The sequence below is a fragment of the Ostrinia nubilalis genome, chromosome 13, assembly GCF_963855985.1.
Source record: "Ostrinia nubilalis chromosome 13, ilOstNubi1.1, whole genome shotgun sequence".
NCBI lineage: Eukaryota > Metazoa > Arthropoda > Insecta > Lepidoptera > Crambidae > Ostrinia > Ostrinia nubilalis.
Window position 1 is genome coordinate 8,107,891 of NC_087100.1, and position 21,444 is coordinate 8,129,334.

The following is a 21,444-nucleotide window of genomic DNA, read 5'->3' on the forward strand; positions in this document are numbered from 1 at the left end:
TTGTATGCAGAAAGAACTATATTATACACGTCAGGTCATAGTGGAGTTGTCGAAATCAGGTACAGGGGTATGAGCTGATCATTTGAAGTAGTAACCGGAGTAGGCGTAGGGTACAGGTGCGGCGGCGTAGGGCGCGGAATAGGCCACTGGAGCGGAGTACGCTGAGTACGTCAGAGGGTAAGCGTAGAGTACATTAACGTAACTTAATCAAAAAGAAATAATAAACAAGTTATATGCAGAAAGAACTATATTATACACGTCAGGTCATATTGGAGTAGTCGAAATTAGGTACAGGGGTACCTATGAGCTGATCATTTGAAGTAGTAACCGGAGTAGGCATAGGGTACAGGTGCGACGGCGTAGGGCGCGGAATAGCCCACTGGAGCGGGGTATGCAGAATACGTCAGAGGGTAGGCGTAGAGTACGTTAAAAAGAGAAATAATAAACAAGTTGTATGCAGAAAGAACTATATTATACACATCAGGTCATAGTGGAGTTGTCGAAATCAGGTACAGGGGTATGAGCTGATCATTTGAAGTAGTAACCGGAGTAGGCGTAGGGTACAGGTGCGGCGGCGTAGGGCGCGGAATAGGCCACTGGAGCGGAGTACGCAGAGTATGTCAGAGGGTACACTCCGGGAGCAGAGTAGGTCACGATGTCGGGCTTCGGGCTGGCGAAGGCTACAGCCAACAGAGCGAAGACGGCGAACTGGAATGATAAAATATTATTTTGAATAAAATTCTTTATGTATAATTCAATTATCGTAAACTTTAGTTCACATATTCTGGGATAATGGGAGAGCTTTTAATGCTATGGCATTGTAGTCTATGTCGCGTAATGTAACATATAACTTTCTTTAGTTTCACCAAACCAAGTGTTCTTAAAATTGCTTTTGAAAGACCATAGAAAGATAAATACGACTGAACTTAGAAATGTTGAATATAAAACTATACCACCCTAAAATTAACAACAAATTAAATGTCAGCAATAAAAAGTTGCTTGAATATTAATTTCGAGATCTATTTATTGACTTCAGACGTTGAAGAGAATTGAGGTAGTATTCCAGAAATCCAGACAACCTTCAGACAGATTAAGAGGGAAAGGACAATGTTCGTTCTCCATACATTGTTCGCCTAAGAACCAACAATTTTGACATATTACTACCCGAAAGCGAAATAATACGATTCTGTGTGTAAGAACAATGATTCCTGATGGACACTTGCCATAAAATTAATGATTAAGAATATTAAATCACAGCGATTTTATAATATGTCGTTTATGACAACATGGCGTCTAATGTATTGTGTGAATGTATGAACACCGATTCGCGAAAAATGTTTTCTATTGTCGTCACGCCGAGTCGCAGCCAAATAGTATAAAATAATAGAACAAGTTTTAGAAATACAACTCGGCATTCCACTTTTATAATATGCCCACATATTGCACGTAAATAAACAACATGAATCGTAGGTTGTTTCCACCCTTGTCATCTGACACATGAAATAAACTCCTATTGTATTATAGATATCGAAGCCGAATCGTATATAATAATAGAATGGGTTTTGGAGATCACTCGGGGTTCCACTTTTATAAAATACCTACATATTACATAAAAATATCACGAATCATGAGTTTTCTTTTCACCATTTACATCTGACACGAGATAACAAACTCCTATCTCCATGACTACCATCGTAGTCTATGCCAAAGACTACAATATTTTAAGCAAGAAGTTTCAAACCTTAGCGGCTACGGTAACCCCTGGGCCACATACATCATGATAACATTCGGTCGACACCGGAACGAAGTCTTGCGATTATGCAAAAAAGCATCGTATTCTAGTGCGGCTATATCACGTTCAACCGGGGTTTTAATTCGACTAAAGTCCTGACTAAAGACTGGAAGAAAATACGCCGCATTGTATGAGCACTTCGTGTTCGTTAAAGCGGCTTCAGATCTAGCCCACATAGTTTTCTTTCCAATAATATCCGCAAGTAGCGCTGCATGATCTTTACAACAAAAACGGCAATAGTTATTAAGGTGCCAAAATTATATGATTACTTTGGCACGGTATTATACACGTTCGAAGATTTGTCATTTTCATTCATTTCTTCATCATCATCATCATTTCAGCCACAGGACGTCCACTACTGAACATAGGCCTCCCCCAATGACTTCCACATCGCACGGTTGGTAGCGGCCTGCATCCAGCGCCTTCCCGCTACCTTTATCAGGTCGTCGGTCCACCTTGTGGTGGGTTGACATTGCAGAATATGACTTTTGATAGGTTCATCATAGAATTCGACGGGGATATCCTCACGGAGGAAGTTCGTAACAGGGCGGAACAAGATCTTATAATAATGCAAGGCCGAAGCTGTTACGCGCGTGCTCCTACGTGTAATCCGGCGAGTATGCAATTAATAGTAATGTCTGGTAAATAGTGGTAATACGTATCGTTCGTTCGTTCGTTTCAGCCGAAAAGACGTCCACTGCTGGACAAAGGCCTCCCCCAAGGATTTCCACGAAGACCGATCCTGCACCGCTCGCATACAGGCACCTCCCGCGACCTTCACCAGATCGTCGGTCCACCTAGTGGGAGGCCTGCCCACGCTACGTCTTTCGGCTCGTGGTCGCCACTCAAGAACTTTTCTACCCCAGCGGCCATCAGCTCTACGAGCTATGTGCCCCGCCCCGTCTATGTCTGTATGCGCTACGATTACAGGGTATCATTTTGCATAGTCGCAAGACTTCACTCCGCTGCTGTCAAATCAATGTCGCATAATGTTATCGCAATGTGTGTGGCCCTTGGCCAAATCACAGAAGCCTATGCGAAGAAAGAGCACTTGAATGACAATAAAAATCAGGGTTACCATTTTATAAGATCTCCTCACTATTGAGGGTAACAAAGTAACATTAATAATCTAGCCATTAATTACATTTATTACCTATACGAGAAAGTAAAGCAACATGCGGTTTTATTTTAATTTGTAAAATATTTGAAACAGTTTGTTCCAAGTTTAGTTTTGGGTCAATTTCCCAAACACATTTTTTGAGCGGCGTAGCTGAAAATCATATGTTTTTTATGACATAGAACTTTGATTTTTTTTTACACGAAAATATACAGAGGTTCCATTTTGAGGACAACATTATTAATGAGTATTTTCTTTTACAAATTCGACAAAAAATAATTGAACTAAGCGTTTCTAATTTTGGTGCAGTGTCCACATCCTTAGTTTCTTACAATATGTATTTTTTTAGCTGAAGATCAATACAGAACTTAGGGAAAAAGTATATTTTTGGATTATACAATCTATCTATTATCTAAGATTAACAAATTAAGCAAGTTTCCCAAATAACTGTGATTAAGTCACGTCCTTAAGTTTTGTCCGCGAAAAATTTATGATTTTGGTGTCAATAATGAAATAGCTCGTCAGTTTCTTTAAAGATCAAACAGGATTTAAACACTCCCATCATTCGTTAGGTTTAGTACCGCCTCCGCGAGTAGTGACGGCAGACGGGTGCAAGACCTCTGCGTCTTCCCGCCAAAAACGTAAATGTGTTGTTTTTTTTTAAACGGACAACAATTCTGCAATTTTGGTGTCTTTTTGTATAAGATTTCTAAGCTATTCTTTTTAGTTGAATTCCTCGTATAATGTAAAGGAACTGTTTTCATACCATGTGTTAAAATGTTATTGTTATATTTAAAACAGATTTCATATAATTTAGCTTTTTCAACGAGAATCTAATTTTGGTGAGTCAATTTTGGTGTTTTTGGTGGTGCACCAAAGCATTTTTAACCGACTTAACTCCGTCAATTGTTAACCGATTTTCAAAATTATTTATTTGTTCTATAGGGTACACTTATGTGGTGGTCCCATTGTCACCAAGTCAGGATCTGATGATGGGATCCTAGGGAAATCGAGAGTAAACCTCAAATTTTGTAGGAATGCAATACGTTTTCTAAAGTTATTCAAGTAGTCATCATCTAATGTTGATGAGGTGATGATGGAAGGTAAAACTCCTTAACGCTTAGGAGTTGGAGGATAATTCTTTAAATATTTTAGGTAGGTATGTACATACAGTTGTATTATTTCAGGTATTTAAGATGAGCTGATGATGAAAGGTCAAACAACATAAGTTAGGAGTTAGATGATACTCAATACTCATTTGTTGATACATACATTGACACATGATACATTGATACTTTTTAGTTGCCGATATTTAAAGTAGGGAGCCTGTATTTTGCTAGGAAGATTATTTACACTTGGATTGTGATTAAGACTATAATTTTCCATTACAAAATGGAAAATTATAGTCTTAATCACATTAAACATAGGTACTGTCCCTCTTCAGTGACAATAACAAGGACTAATCAACTAAAAAGCATGAAAAAAAATAATTTTAACAAAAAATTAAAACCGACGCCAACAATCACTTAAAAGTAGAAAATAAGTACGTCGTTATTTATTTATTAGGACAATATACCATGATTAATATTTTTGGAGTCGGTGCTGGTAAATTTAAAACCATTTCTTGAGCTTGGCACTAAGATATGACCGACTGACAGCATATTTTCTAATTTTGGTGCTTTAATATAAATTTTGGTGTTCTCTTAATTTTGGTGTAAGGAAAATCTAAAAAACTACTGGACAAAATTTAATGTCTTAATCATTTTAGAAACAGTATAAGTTTCCAATAAATTTGATCTATAATTAAAGAATAAAAATACACAAATAACAATTTCCACCAAAATTAGGCAAAAATATGCACTTGTTGAAATTCACCCTTTTACAACAGTATTGCTGTTTCAGCTGTCACTGTGAAGCTTTGGGAAAATAAATAAATAGAAAAAATATTAACATACATATTTATTTAAGTTTTTATGTTCATTATCATAATATGCCAATTTAAGTTACACTGTGTGACAGTCTTTGACACTAAACAAACTCTTCAGCTTAATAATACCTACCTACAGGGCGTTTTTATAGTTACTCTTGCTGATGAAACAAGAAGGGTTTATTCTACTACTGAAATACAACTACTTTTCTTACAGGACCAATATCAAATTCTCAAAAAAATTCACATCCTCGTGATGGTGATAATTTCTATGGAGAGGTTTTTTTTATATTCGGTCTCTTGGGATAAGTTATTCCATTTGAGCAGTAGAATTAATCCTTTTTATTCGATCACATATAAAAACAACACAAGTGTTTAGGAAAACTTCTTCTTTGGTATGGTATCACTACGGAGTTATAATGTCGGCAACTCTGTATCACTGACTTGTAACTTTCAAACAGCATGAATAATAAGGGCACCACATTGGTTTTCTTTCTGAAAAAAGGCTTTCAGTTTTAGTACTAACCCTTTAGCACTATTTCATTGAAATAAAAATACAATAAACGCACAGAAGACTGAAATTGAGTCAACTGACGTGACATTTATAATTTGTTGACATTATGACAGTTTGACAAGACTAGGGATTGAAAAAGTTTTAATTGAAAAAGTAAAATGACAATTTATTAAAACGATTCACATGGATATAATCGATTAAAAATATTTATAAAATGTTCTGATACTTGCCTGTAGCGATTATCCAATCCTGGTTTCTACTGAAAAACTACCTCGTGGCAAGATTTTAATAAAATAATAAAATCTTTATCTTCTCTTTCACAATCTATAAAAGTTCATTTGGTCTATTATTATACATGTGCTATGAATGAGGGTTTTCGCGATTGAAAAATCCGCGAGATGGCAATACGTAGACGCGAGGTCCAAATGCTGCATGATTGGTGGATATCTGTCAATGTCATGTCAAAAATAACCAATCATGCAGCATTTGGACCTCACGTCTACGTATTGCCATCTGGCGGATTTTTCAATCGCGAAAACCCTCATTGGCATAGATTATGAGAGACTGGCAACTATACTAGGTTGATATCAGGTGATCCGTCTGCTCATTTGCCTCCTGTCACATAAAAAAAAAATATATATGTTTCTCACACTTCAACTGGCATTGGATTCAACATCGGATTCTGACACTTTTACAGTTATGATACCATGAATATCAGTTTATGGTCCTAATTATTTTTATTTTATTTACGACCTTCGACCAGTTGGACACTTTAGATATCTTCTTGTAATAGTGTCAAACTGTCAATATCTTTTTAGCTTTTAACGCAAATCTAGTCTTCAAAGCAGTTTAATCGATTTATTTTATTTTCAAAATCGATATTTTATTGTCTATGATGGCCGCAGGAACATCACTATACATGGACTCCCAGCAATAAAGTACGGTAATGCCTCGTACAGATTTTATCGGCAAAAATTATGGAACTTGATAGGTTTTAGACCATGCCACGCACCAAAACGTCCGGAAGTTGTAATAGTATTATAGAATAAACGTTAAAAGACTTATTTATTTAATTTTTCAATGCTTAAGTGTCCATTAGAATGAAAGGGTGCTTAATGTATTAAAAAAAATAGAAAATAATTATGATGGGTTAATGTTTTTGGGCGGTTTTTTAGGCGGTTTCTGACAATGTCCTTTATGAAGGTAAGATTAAGTCACAAGAATTCACAATACCTACAACATCTAATAGATGGAAATTACCTACGTAATTACATAAAAGTAATGTAGGTACATTATTTTATTAAAGAAGTTTTGGATAAACCTTCCATGAAAGTTGTTACATTTAGTTGCCGATAGATGTCACTGCACTTTGAGATGCGAAAAACTGTACCGCGGTGTCCAGATTTTTTACCCCTATTATATATACCCTGGAGTGTTTTGACATAACAAGCAATAAATTGTCACCTAAATATTGACGTCTTATTTATACCTAGATAAGAGTCCCTTAAGTGCGCCGAGAGTATCCGTGGTTTATTCATGGTCCTGTCGAGTCGGATATCATCAGGAAGCTGATGTCCATTGGGCACTGGTAACGGTGCAGGTGCCGGGATCACACTTTGTGCATTTTTGGAGGGGGGGTGACGTCCTGGACAGTGGATTGCTGTCGCAAACAGGACAGGTGAAGAAGCTGGGTCAGCTAGGAGCTGCTGACACCAGTTTGACAGTACCAGCTGTGGTGCTGTCAGGGCAACCAACTGGTTGAGGAACATCAGATGATGATGGTGGTGCTGCGCTGAAGTGGCGCCATCTGGTGGAGACACGCTCGGAGCCCTAGGGAGTCGTGTTGGAGCCCTAAGGAGGACGTCTCGGAGCCCTAAGGGGTTCGTGTCGGAGCCCGAAGAAGTTCGTGTTCCGTTCGGCGCCGTCTATTGTGATAGTGTGTGAGTGAGACGGATAACAATTGTAAGTACTCTTTTGACATTTTTATTTGTGAAGAAAATTGAAGAATTTTGGACTTTATTTACACTAGAAATTTAACTTGGAAAATTTAAACTGTTTATATTAACTTAGAAAAATTTTAGAAATAATTTTAGGACTTAGAATAATTTTGAAAAGCGGTTGCTACGGGGAACCTATGCCCGATTTCTGTCAGAGTTATTAATTTTCTCAAACACTTAGAAATTTTCGGAATTTTTAGCATTTTTTTTGGATATTTGTTTACATGTCAGTTGAACTGTCATTTATGATGGAACGGTTAGAGAACTGTCAATTTGATCTTGCGTCAAGGATAGAAAAAGCGAAGACGAATTTCAAAAAAAGTCCGAAAGATCGTTTGACCAAAGAGTATTTGGAGGAAAGGTTGGAACTTCTTGAAGGTTTGTGGAATGAATTTCTGTTGGGTCATAGGGAATTGTTGCGCACTACGGAACCTAAAGTATTATCCGAGTCGACCTATATGCAAAACGAGACCTATGACAAAACGGAAGATTGTTATATCGATTTTAAGTGTAAATTGAAAGGGGGTTTAACTAAATTCGTTATAATCCCAAGTTCGTCCAACAATGATTCCAACCAGCCCACGGTACAGGCGCCTAATGTCAAACTTCCAAAGGTGAATATTCCGGTCTTTTCGGGCAAGTACTCGGAATGGAACACGTTCCGAGACTTATTCCAGTCTCTAATCCATTCCAACAAAACTTTAGGAAACGCACAAAAATTACTTTATTTGAAAGGGTATTTACAAGGTGAAGCCGAGCAACTTTTATGCAACATCCCAATTACCGATAGCAATTACGAGCAATGTTGGCGTTTGTTGGATGAGAGATACAACAACAAAAGATACATTTGTCATCACATCCTGAAAAGACTGCTAAGCCAGAAAAATGTCACTTGTGAGTCGGCTAGTGGTTTGAAAGGGTTGATGGATACTACAAACGATTGTTTGTCTGCTCTTTCTAATCTTGGTATAGATACCGGTACTTGGGACGTGCTTGTGATTTATATAGTAGCGTTGAAGTTGGACCCTGAGTCAAAAAGGCAATGGGAATTTAGCATCATGGATAACAACTCTAGTGAGCTACCTACTTACGGTCAATTCGAGGAATTTCTTAAGAACCGATACCGCGCCCTTGAATTTTTGAGCTCAGAGTCCAAACCGATTCCGAATAAAAGCTTGCCTATCAATAGAACGAAAACTATGCACGTTGCGACGTTAGCCTGCCCCTTTTGTAAGGAAGAACACAAATTGAGCACGTGTAAGGGGTTTAGAGATAGTTCAGTGGAAGTTCGACGCGAATTTGTGGCATCCAACAATGTTTGTTATTGTTGTCTCGGGAACAATCACTCTGCCAAATTTTGCCACAGCAATTACAAGTGTCGTATATGCAAGAGAAGGCACCATGCTCTCCTGCATCCTTCAACCAAGAGTGCCGCTCAGGAAACCCAAGCTAGGGAGGTTCAGGCTGATGATAATAAGGAAGTTGATGCCTTTATTTCTTGTACATCTACAAGAGATAATGTTAATTACAGCCAGGTTTTGTTAGCAACGGCACTTGTAAATACTGTCTCTAAATACGGCCAAACCTACACGATTCGTGCTTTACTGGATCAGGGGTCCCAATCGTCCTTTATTACTGAGGCGATGGTTCAATTGTTGGGGTTGAAAAAGATACCAGTTAAAGGGCAGATCATAGGAGTAGGTGGCACGAACGGGCTTACGACGAGGTCTATGGTGGAAATTAAAATATCATCACGAATTGATCCAACCTTTTTTATTACGGTGAAAGCTTATGTGTTGGGGTCCATTACTTCACTTTTACCTACTCACAAGATAACAGCGGAGGAATGGAAGGAACTTGAGGACATTGTTCTCGCGGATCCGAGCTACTATACTTCCAATAGTGTCGACTTATTGTTAGGTTCAGAAGTATATAGCCGGATAATCCAAAATGGAGTCATAAAGGGACCACTTGGTTCACCACTTGCTCAGTGCTCGTCATTGGGGTGGATTTTGTCTGGGGTCGTGAATTCGCCCGCGAAGCCCTCTGGAACAATAAATGTGATGCACTGTAGCGTGGAGGATAATCAGCTTCTAAGAAAATTTTGGGAGCTAGAAGATGACATTCCGTTGCCAAAAGAGAAAATGTATACAGAAGATGAAAAAGCATGCGAGGAATACTTTACCAACACTACTCGTAGGGATGAGTCTGGTCGGTATATTGTGCGACTTCCGGTAAAAAATGAGGGTCCTGATGTGACGAATTCTCTGCAAATAGCTGAAAAAAGGTTTTATTCATTAGAACGAAGACTGAAGAACGGCGATCTGAAACAAAAATATACAGAGGTTATTAATGAATACGTCGACATGAATCATATGGAACAGGTGCCTAAAGATCAAATTCTAAATTCCAAGGCAATATACTTACCACACCATGTAGTTATACGCGAAGACAAAGATACTACAAAGGTTCGAGTAGTGTTTGACGCATCATGCAAGGGAACTAATAACCAATCTCTAAATGATTGTTTATTGGTAGGTCCAAGACTACAACCTGACTTACGTCACATAGTCATGCGGTGGAGAAATCATCCTATTTGTCTGTCCGCCGATATTGTTAAGATGTATCGGCAGGTGAAAGTGCATCAAGACGATGTCGACTTTCAAAGGATACTTTGGAGAGACGATGTAGGCGCTGAAATAAAACACTACAGACTTTTAAGGGTCACCTTTGGAGTAGCTTCAGCTCCCTACTTAGCGGTGAAAGCCTTACAACAAGTGGCTTTGGATCATAGTGAAGATTCTCCAACGGCGGCTGAAAAGATACTGTCCGACTTTTATGTGGACGATCTCATGACAGGTTGTGAAACAGTCGATCAGGGTATTCAACTTTACCGAGAAATAAACATGATGTTAACCAAAGGAGGATTTGAATTGCAAAAGTGGACTACTAACAATGAAGATTTGTTAAATGCGATGAAAGAAGATAGTGATATAAATCAAGAGGAAGAAAGCCTGAAAATAAAGACTGATGAAATAATAAAGATTGTCGGTATTACCTGGAACCGTAGTAAGGATGTGTTCCGCTACAAGGTTGATGTGCCGGCATTCGAAGAACCTGTAACAAAGAGAAAAATTATTTCAGACATATCTAGATTTTACGACCCCTTGGGATGGGCGGGGCCGTGTATTATAAAGGCAAAAATGATGATTCAGAAGCTTTGGCTAGCAGGTATTGATTGGGACGAAGAAGCGCCAAATGAGTTAGTAAGGGAATGGTTAATTTATCGTGAAGAATTAGTTCACTTACGAGACATTACTATACCACGTTGGACTGGTGTTAAGACTGGTGATTTGGTAGAGCTGCATGGGTTCTGCGACGCCTCCAAAGAAGCATATGCAGCTGTTGTATATGCTCGCGTTGTTGACACTGAAGGAAATATTACAGTGACGCTGCTTTCTGCAAAAACAAAGGTAGCACCTGTGAAGCAAGTTTCTATACCACGATTAGAGTTGTGTGGGGCTGTGTTATTATGCAGGTTATTGTTGGAAGTGGCATCTGTAATGAACATTGAAAAAACTTACGTGCATGCTTGGACGGATTCGACGGTGGTGCTGGCCTGGATCAATAGTTTGCCGAATCGTTGGAAAGTTTTTGTAGCGAACCGGGTGTCTGAAATTGTAACCAATCTCGATTCCCATCATTGGTCACACGTATCGACGAAATGTAATCCAGCAGATGTAGCTTCCCGAGGGTTACAGCCATCAGACCTAGTGAAAAATAACATGTGGTTTCAAGGTCCAGAGTTTTTGCACAAAAAGGATATTGAATATCAGAAGCCTAAAGACATTGAAACCAATTTGGAAATGGCTAAAATCAAAGCTTGCTGCACTACGGTAGAGACATTTCAGTGGGAAAGGTTTTCAACATTAACTAAGTTAATAAGGGTAGTAGCTTATTGCAAACGGTTTTTAAACAATTGTAAAAGGAGCATCGTTGATAAACGTGATGGATACTTAACAGCTAGAGAGATGCAAGAAGCTATGAATTGTTGTATAGTTGCATGCCAACGTGAAAACTTTGGTGTTGAGATCGACATATTAAAGAAAAATGAAAACTTACCTAAACGCAGTCATCTTCAGTCCTTGAATCCTTTTCTTGATGAGAACAATATATTGCGAGTTGGCGGGAGGCTTGAAAATTCGCAGTTTGATGAACGTCGAAAACATCCTATTCTGATGCCTCGAAAGTCTTTCCTGACCAATCTCGTCATACTGGATGCGCATACGCAAACTCTTCACGGCGGTCCACAACTAATGATGTGTTATTTGCAATCTCGGTATTGGATCTTAGGATTAAAACCAATGGTAAAGTCAGTTTTTAAGAAATGTGTGACTTGTGCAAAGCATACTGGTAATGTTCAAACGCAGTTGATGGGACAGTTGCCTGCAGCGAGGGTCACTCCCACTCGTCCCTTTAAATCTTGCGGAGTGGATTACGCCGGTCCCATTCAACTCAGAACGGCTAAAGGCCGCGGGCACAAGTCATACAAGGGATATATTTGTATATTTGTGTGTATGGTCACGCGTGCCATACATTTAGATGTGGTGTCCGAGCTTACTTCGGAAGGTTTTTTACAAGTTTTCAAGAGATTCGTGGGTAGACGAGGATTGTGCACAGATATTTGGAGCGACAACGCCACAAATTTTGTTGGAGCAGCGAGTGAATTGAAAAGGTTATTTACATTGGAGAAAAGCTCAATGATGCAGGAGATAGCCGAGAGTTTGGCAACCAACGGATGCACTTGGCATTTCATACCATCTCGCTCTCCCAACTTTGGTGGCCTTTGGGAGTCAGGTGTCAAATCCGTTAAATACCATCTGAAGAGAGTAATTGGGAATTCTACACTCACTTTTGAGGAGATGACAACAGTGCTGGTCCAAATAGAGGCGTGTCTCAATTCTCGACCTCTATCAACCATCACTTGTAATGATGATGACGGATTTAATGTTTTGACGCCTGGACATTTCCTCGTGGGTGAAGCACTTGTTTCACCACCTGAAAGGAGTTACGAATCCTCGAACGTAAGCACTTTGCGCAGATGGCAATATGCGCAGAGAATGCTCCAAGATTTCTGGCGTCAGTGGTCGACCCAATACTTGCAACGTTTTTATCAACGTTATCGGTGGTCTACGCAAAATCGTCAACCTAAGGTTGGTGATGTCGTTGTTGTAAAGGAGGACAGCTTGGCTGCCGGTCGTTGGCTTTATGGCAGGGTGATTGAAGTCCACCCCGGTAACGACAATATTGTTAGAGTTGTTAGTTTAAAGATTAAAAATGGTGTTATAAAGAGGCCAGTGTCTAAAATTTGTCTCCTTCCTATTACTGAGTAATATCGGTGTGTTTAGTTTTAGTGTTTTACGTTTCAAGTTGAAGGATGAATCTTTTGTTACATGTTACAATGGCTTTTTTTACACAGTTTGTTTTTTTTTTAACTTTATTATTGATGTGTACAGTAATCTATTAGTTACTATTGTTTCATGGTGGGCGATGATATCGCAATTTGAATTTGAGTTGACTGTTAATGTTAGTTTTATTTCCTGTTGTTAAGGACCTAGGACGGTCCTTGGTGGGCGATATGGATAAACCTTCCATGAAAGTTGTTACATTTAGTTGCCGATAGATGTCACTGCACTTTGAGATGCGAAAAACTGTACCGCGGTGTCCAGATTTTTTACCCCTATTATATATACCCTGGAGTGTTTTGACATAACAAGCAATAAATTGTCACCTAAATATTGACGTCTTATTTATACCTAGATAAGAGTCCCTTAAGTGCGCCGAGAGTATCCGTGGTTTATTCAAGTTTGATTTCTTTTGAAATAAGACCTCTATTAACTTATTAATTTTATCTAATTATAACTTGTTAATAGACACAAAAATTTTAATAACATCTATGTAGGTATAAACTAATTAAAAAAATAATCAATTTGCGAATTTGCCCGAGATAAATAAGTTACATAATAGTTTAGGAATGAACCCTGTTACTTAATTGTGCCCGTACTTGTTTATTATAGTTAAGCTGAGAGATATTTCTCGAAAATCGCGTCAAAAGGACAAAGGGAAAATGTTTCTTCACAACAATGTCTATAGACTTATCTTTAACTTTGCACTGACCTCTAGACTGTTTCTTATCAACAGGTAATAATTTATCACAGTTTTTGTCGGCATAGACTTTTAGTGGAGTATACACAAGACATCATTATAAAGAAAATTGAGCTTACACCTGACATTTATCCAATATACGTTGTATGAACTGACTATGTAAACCTAAGTACCTAGATAGTTTCAAGTGAAAATTCTAGCCATTTTAACGGATTCTACCGGAAAAATCTCATAGGCAGATCTGAGAACCCCATTTGTTTGAAACTTAATAATTATTTTGACTACCTTCCTAATAATGCAGGTGGCAAAAATTATACACACAATATTCAAGAAGCCATAAAAATAAAATTGCTGTTATGCAATTATTGGGAAATTTTAAAAAAATATGCTGATCTTGAAAACTCAAAACAAAACAGTCCTGTTTGCCCTTTACGTAAATCGCGTAGACTGGATAAAAATGTCAACGTCAGTGAGGTGTAAGGGACCTACACAAGTCACTTCATCTGGCCTTATTTAGCATCAAAGGGTCGAACGCAACGTGACGCAGAGCTAGCGGCTAGCGGTCAACCGTGCATCTCTTTTCCCTTTACATCATCGTTAACTACGTAGATTTAATTTTTGGCGTTAAGAGCTGCATCTCAAACTAAATAACTTGAAAAAATCGAACTGCCTAAACCACGAAATTTCGACGGGTTCTCCAGTGTCTAAGTAGCTCAGATGGAAGAGCAGTCGCCCACCAAGCGAAAGATCGTGGGTTCGATTCGATTTTTCAAATAATTTACAATCGCTATCTGCACTTAAAAAGCTGAAAAATATTTTGTAGATATTCAGATTTTGGTATAAAACTAATTAATAACAAACATAATTATAAGCGGCGATTGCGAATCATAGGCAGCGCTCGACAACATTTGTGTCACTACGTGTGGTTTCGACACAAATTGCAGTACAACAATATGCCCAAGGGATGAGAGTCGTTTTAGCCAAACATGTGACAATCAGCAAAGATTTTAATTTCATTTGACAGGTCAATCATACATTGATTGGCTTGACACTTATGGCTTAATACTTCAAGAGGATCTAATTAGGAGGCTCTATCACCATTGAATGTTTCTAGGTGCGCTGCAAGGGCTAAATTTAAGTCTATGGCTTATTTAAATTTTAGAAAATGTACTCACCAGTCTGAAGAACATTTTCAAAGTGTTATGTGGACTTATCACAGTTGATAATAATCAAATGGCGAGTACTGTCAGCTTATATAGTGCAAGTTACGACCACGCCTGACCAGTCGTGTCGTCGGCAAACGACAAAAAGCGTCCTTGATCTTCAAAATAATAAGTAATTCAATGACTGTACTGTCTGCTCCATAAACAAATGCTCTAATTGTTTTGGTAAAGGAATAGGATTACTCCTGAAACAACAACGCCTGGAAAATATTAGTCCTCAAGATTTCTCTGACTAATTTTATTTTTATTTATTTTATTGGGCTATCAACATGAGATACAGTATTAAACACAATTAAAAAATTAAGCCAAAGGTCTCTAGCTAACTGCTCCCACACAAACGATAACCACAGCATGCATAATATTATAATGTAAGCAACCCGTGAACTTTACACAATACAATAATATAATATAGTACCTAATTACAACTTTGAATTTAAACAACAAAAAGAAAGCAACAAAAAATAAAATAAAAAAATAATAAGAGGCCTCCTAGATGCATGCCACCAGGGGCACGTCACCCGTCTTAATTGTTTTTAAGAAACCAGCGAGGCTTTGAAAATGTATATCAAGTTCTGGCAACTTCTTGCTGAGATCATTGTACAAACGAGATACACGAACAATAATTGGTGAACTGCGACCCATCCTCGTCCTACAAAATCTATTTCTGAACAATCCACAAGGGTAACGTGGTATTCTCAAGGGCACGTTATAGGCAAGCTGACCCAGCAAGACAGGACTATCAATGTGGTTGTTCACCAATTTATGGAGGTAGGTCATATCCATATATACACGTCTCACAGAAAGCGGATCCAAACCAAAATACTTTGCTTTATCTGGGTAGGCCTTAATTGTTCTCGGCATCCTGAAACGATAAGACAGACTGCGGATCAGTTTCTTTTGAATTCTTTCAATCCTATTGATATGCACATTATATCCTGGACACCAAACCGTGCTGCAGTATTCAAGCTTACTCCTAACGTAGCTATTATAGAGCAGGATGACTGTAGAACGCCTTCTAAAACCCTTTGTACTTCTTAGTATGAAGCCGAGAGATTTATTTGCTTCCTTAATTATTTTGTCAATGTGTTCCGTGAATCGCAACTGGCTATCAAGCATTCAACAACTCCAAGGTCCCTAATAGTTTTAACTTCTTCGAGCTTATCACCTGCAATTGTGTACTCAGTGGATAGCTTATTGCGTTTTCTGGTGAATTTGATGTGGTGACATTTTGAGGAATTCAAAAACATTTTATTTCTACTGCACCATTCCTGAAGGTTGTTAATGTCTTCCTGTAGGCAATTCGAGTCAGCTAAGCAAGTAACCGTTTTAGTTAGCTTGAGATCATCAGCGAAGAGATAAACTTTGCAATGCTTGATAACTTATCTTATATAATGTTATCGTATACCTTTGTCAAGCCTGTACCTACAACGTTTTTTTATTTATTTTATAATAATAATAATAATAATAATAATTTTTTATTTCAGAAAAAAATATTTTCCATAGTGGGTTAGTAGTTACAGATGTACTTATAAGCTAGTGTTAGTAATTAAAACAAAGAGAGTGGAAAAAGAAAACCTAACCTACTTTACATTTACCCGAGCAGGTCTCGAGCCGACATGGACGCTGTTCCAGTGTCTCAATATAGGACAGCAATAGCGACTCCCTATCGCCGCCAGGAGGCTGTTGGAGCTGTCTCGGACGCGGCTCCACGCGGAGGCAACCCGCTTGCGCATGACGACTGGGAAACTGTCTATGCGAGCCTCAGTGAACATAGCTGACGCGCTACAGTACCGAGGCAGCCCCATCAGCATCCTGAACCCATTATTATATTGGACGCGCAGGGCTGACAATGTCCTCTGTGTGTACTCAACCCATAGACTGCAGGTGTAGAAAGACTGGCAATAGGCTCTGAAAAGAGTTAGTTTAACTTCAGTGTTACACCGTGCAAATCTACGGGCGAGCATGTTCGCTCTCATAGCTAGAGCCCTGCGCTCCCTTTCTATATCAGCCTCATCCGACATACTTTCATTTACCCAGTGCCCCAGGTACTTAAAACTTGTCACTCTTTTCAATGGTAACCCTTCAAGAGTGACAGGAGGAAAATTGTAGTTCCTACCTTTGGATTTAAAAACCACAATCTCACTCTTCTTACTATTGTACCGCAGGCCATGGGCTGCCGCATACCCCTCACATATATTGAGCAGTTTTCTCAGACCGCTAATTGATGGGCTCAGCAGCACCATATCGTCGGCGTAACTAATGTTGTTATATGAGATATTATCAATTGAGCAGCCGACTCCGCTACCACTGAGCTCACCAATCAGACAGTTCATGTAGAGGTTAAAAAGCGCAGGAGAAGACAGGCCGCCCTGTCTTACCCCGCACTCAAGCCCATACGCCTCAGAGAGCACTCCTGCCCACCTCACCTGATTCTGTTGATTATTGTACCAATACTGAAATAGACTTATCAGATCTTTAGGAAAGTCATAAGTTTCAGTAGCCAGCTTCTTCCAAAGTACATCATACTGAACCGTATCAAAGGCCTTCGAAAGGTCTAGGAAACAAGCTATAATAGGAACCAAGATATAATAATATTATAGAAACCAACAGCGATACATTGAAATTTTAATGTAAGTACAAATAATAGGTACTTACTTAAAAACGTTTTTTTTACTCATAGCCGGGGCAGTAAGGTTCTGGAGTGGAGGCCACGTAGGTACCGGAAAACGCAGCGTGGGACGTCCACCCACAAGATGGACCGACGACCTGATAAAGGAAGGCGCTGGATGCAGGCCGCTACCAACCGTGCAATGTGGAAGTCATTGGGGGAGGCCTATGTTCAGCAGTGGGCGTCCTATGGCTGAAATGATGATGATGATGACTCATAGCCACATAACTACAAAACAAACACCACTACGAGTAACTTCTATACCCATTGGATCATTTAAAGCAGTTAGTATTTTCATTGTTTTCTATACCAATCACGAGGGCTACTGTACATTAAATACTTAATAGGTGCACCTATCATTATAATCGATATCCGCCTTGGTCGTCACCCATCTCCTCGGGGACCTGACCTTCAAGCTACGCGTTATTTTTTGTGTGTCAAGCTTTTTATAATACAATACTCATTAATATTCGAGTGTCCTTTGAATATCCTTCCCTCTGCGTCATTTGCCCTTTGGATCCTTGTATCCGACCAAAACGTTTGTTGACAATAGTGTCCAGATATAGGTACTTACTTATTGTGTATCAGCAACTCAAAGAGCTAACTTGCGACCTGGCAATGATGAAATAATATTTAAATCCACAATTGGTCATACACGCTGGCCGACAAAGTCTGAAAATATTATTAGTTAATAGGCATGGGTAAAAAATATTGTTTTTTGTTCATTTTCTCGTCCCTAGCTCGATGACAAGGGCTTATAATATGGGTCGTGTCAGCCTTATTGAGTATCTTCGAGGAGTTTAGACTATCTCCCACTTCTGCCCTTTTGAGCATGATGATATAATTATGTAGAAAGAAACCTAAACTTAATTTTGGCTATAACACCATGTTTCAGGATTCCAAGATTAGGTACCTATATTAGAAAAGCCTCATTTGTATTTCAATTTGGAGCTCTTAATTTATGTAGTAAGTATTCATAAAAAAGAAAATAATAATGTGGCTGCTTTAGGAAAATAAAACATCATTGGTAATTAATTAAAACCTTTGTAAGAAATAAGACCTTTTATTGGTGCAAACTTAAAACAATAAAACAACCGAATCAAATCATAGCTAAAAATTAATTTAATAAAAAAATAAAATAAAAATAAAGTGAATTTGTGCACCCGGTTGTTAAATACAATAATGTCAAATACGTATTAACAATTGTGTTCCTTTACCAATTCAAAGAATTCGATAATTCCTCGAATTGATAATGATAGATGCTATCTACCAAGCGCGTGCACTTATTACAAATATCACGAAACAAAAAACTAAAGAATATGTACATCATCGGTGGAGATCGGAAAACTGGTAGTACGAGTTAATAGTACCCGTAGCCGTAGTTATAGGGAGAGCCGCCGTACGATCCGTAGCTTCCGTAGGAGTACGGGGTGTAGCCGGAATAGCCGTAGTAGCCGGGATAGCCGTAGCCGCCGTAGCCGTAGCCGGAGGAGAAGTACTGCGGCTTGGCCATCGCAAAGGCCAGGATGGCGAACAGGAACACCTGGAAAGACCATATCGTTGTTAAAGACCATTAAGGGTTAATCATCATCATTTCAGTCATAGACGTCCACTGCTGAACATCGGCCTCCCCAATGATTTCCACGTCGCCCGGTTGGTAGCGGCCTGCATTCAGCGCCTTTCTACTACCTTAAGGGTTAATGCTACAATAATGATAAATTAAATTAACACGTAGAGATCTATCTAGGAGTGTAGGTACACCTTACCAATAGTTAGCTATAGCTAACTATAATTCCCATAGGAATTAACCTAATCGACTCGTGATTTCGCTCCCATGAATCCTTAGTTTTTGGATTGCCCATAACAAAAATTCATTTTATATTAATATTTCTTTTATACGAATTTCGTATAAAATTTGATTTAACTGTTTAGGCGTGAATACACAAAATTTATGTGCCCGCTTATTCATAATATTCGTATGAGTGAAGTCTTAACAACGTCACGAAGTGATTCAGATTGTTGAAACAGGTAGCAGTTAATAAAATGTTACGAACAAAATCATTACAGTATGAATCAGAATTTGCATACATTGTCATTGACGGGCCGGCTGTGGATACGAGTCCCGCAAATGGCAAATGTCTGCATTAAAAACAAAAGGCATTAAATTTTATCCGTTATTAATTGGTGAACAAGCTTTTTGCTCCATTTGGAGGTGCAAAATGATATCCAAAATGGGTCAGATAACATTATCCCGTATGAGTTATCACGAAGTAGTTTGAAAAGAACATCTATGTTTTCACGATTATAAGTTGATTTGATTTGATTATAAAAACTATTTTGATTATAAAGCCAGTGTTTAAGTAGCTCAGATGGCATACGCCTGGCAAGTGAAAAGTCGTGGGTTCGATTCCTGCCTTAGGCAGTTCGATTTTTTCAAGTTATTTATAATAAAAACTCTTATACTCAATATTTTAGTCTGTAATGCTCAACAATGATGATAAAAAAATGGAAATTTAATGTAATACAGGGTGTATAATTAACTAACAAGAAATACAGCTGCACAATATTTTTCAAAGCGATCTCTCCCAGTAAACTCAGAGAAGGGACCGTCATATCATAAATTACTGTGCAAGTACCTTAGTACTTAAAATATTTTGATAATGCGTGTGGGCTGTCTCTACTTAGCGAATACAGGCACGTAGTGATTTGTGCCTATTCGTAACATCACGTCGTACTGTCAAGTATGTAGCGAATAATAGCCCTATTGTATCGATAATAGCACGCAATAAATATCAACAATCAATCTGTATCTTTGACATGTGGATTTTCCCACAAAGCATTTGCATACAGCCGTGTAAAAATGTTTTTGTGCGATATGGCAAATGGTAGTTACAGCTACCGTGTACTCGGGTATTATGAGTAATGGTATTAAAGAAGTAGAATAAAAACTGCTTTGGTACCAAACATCGGTTTTGATTTGATTTTTAGGCGACAATTAGCACATCGTAGCATCGTGCAGCTTATCCAATATTTTTTAAATTGGATAAGTGCTCTTTTATCTAATTAGATACGAGTACATACGAATAATAAGTTATACCGTTAATCACTATCCGTTAATTTGGTGACCATTCGAAGTGTAATTTTACTTTAAGAACATTCTAGAGGTTACAAATTATTATATTTCTTATTCATTATAGCTTTAGGGAAACTTGAGCCTTATTTATAAACAGAAAACAGTCATTATATTGTAAATAATGTAATCTATACCTAACAAAAGCAACAATTGATATCTTATACCGAACGTAAGTAGAGCAATAAATCCGTTAGTTCAAAGTTTTACTCATAATTATCAAAATCAGTATTTATTTAGGTACACAAGTACCTTAAAATTAATAACAAAGGTAACTTAATAGCTTTAACTGTTAAAACCGCCTTTACTGAAATAAACTCAAAGTATCGTCATGCCAAACACAGTCGTTAATAATTGTTTTTGAGAATACTCATACAGCTTTCATTGTTTACGTGTTTAGAAGAAAAACAATTCTAATTTTGTAAGAAAAACAAAAGACTCAAGTGACAAAATATATTAATAACTTGTTTGACTTAACTCTATTGTGCAAACTAGATTGAAAAACTGTTAATGAAAATAGTATCAAAGCTCACCAGTTTAGCGAACATTTTTCCTTATTTGTTGTTGGGGGTGCTTATTGAACGTATTCCCTTTGATATCGAGCTCGGACTGTTTAATTTTGTGATTCCTTCAGCATTTATACGTGGTCTACGTCCTTGGGATCTGCAGAACAATAACGGAATAACTATACAAACGCATGTCTGTTGGGAATCAATGTAAATTATGAACGCACACAAACCCGGTGCTACGCGGTCCACATCAGCAATTAGGTCGCTTTGTTTATTCTCCAAAAGTTAGTGTCGCGAATCACCTTCGGACGTATAAAGTATGTGTCTTTTAGTTTAACGGCCAGAAACATTTAGACACACTTATTAAGGAAATAATGTGGTCATACCATAAACCTTATGCTT

General features: G+C 38.2%; 1 protein-coding gene and 2 long non-coding RNA genes across 3 annotated transcripts; all 3 read right to left on the minus strand.

Moving 5' to 3' along the window:
- Positions 1–14,900, minus strand: LOC135077529 (uncharacterized). Its single transcript, XR_010258469.1, has 2 exons — positions 14,688–14,900; positions 1–708 (listed from the first exon to the last, which is right to left on the minus strand). It is a non-coding gene; the product is annotated as an uncharacterized LOC135077529 (long non-coding RNA).
- A 1,415-nt stretch (positions 14,901–16,315) lies between these two features.
- LOC135077298 (uncharacterized) lies at positions 16,316–16,978 on the minus strand. Its single transcript, XM_063971832.1, has one exon. It carries the CDS (start codon positions 16,976–16,978, stop codon positions 16,316–16,318), a length of 663 nt encoding a protein of 220 aa, XP_063827902.1.
- Positions 16,979–18,431: 1,453 nt separating this feature from the next.
- Positions 18,432–21,222, minus strand: LOC135077528 (uncharacterized). The gene is made up of 2 exons (XR_010258468.1): positions 21,067–21,222; positions 18,432–18,946 (listed from the first exon to the last, which is right to left on the minus strand). It is a non-coding gene; the product is annotated as an uncharacterized LOC135077528 (long non-coding RNA).
- Positions 21,223–21,444: the final 222 nt, after the last annotated feature.

What these genes read in the sequence shown, in the direction of transcription:
- LOC135077298 (XM_063971832.1), bottom strand. Translation starts at nt 16,978, where the DNA reads ATGGTGCTGCTGAGCCCATCAATTAGCGGTCTGAGAAAACTGCTCAAT.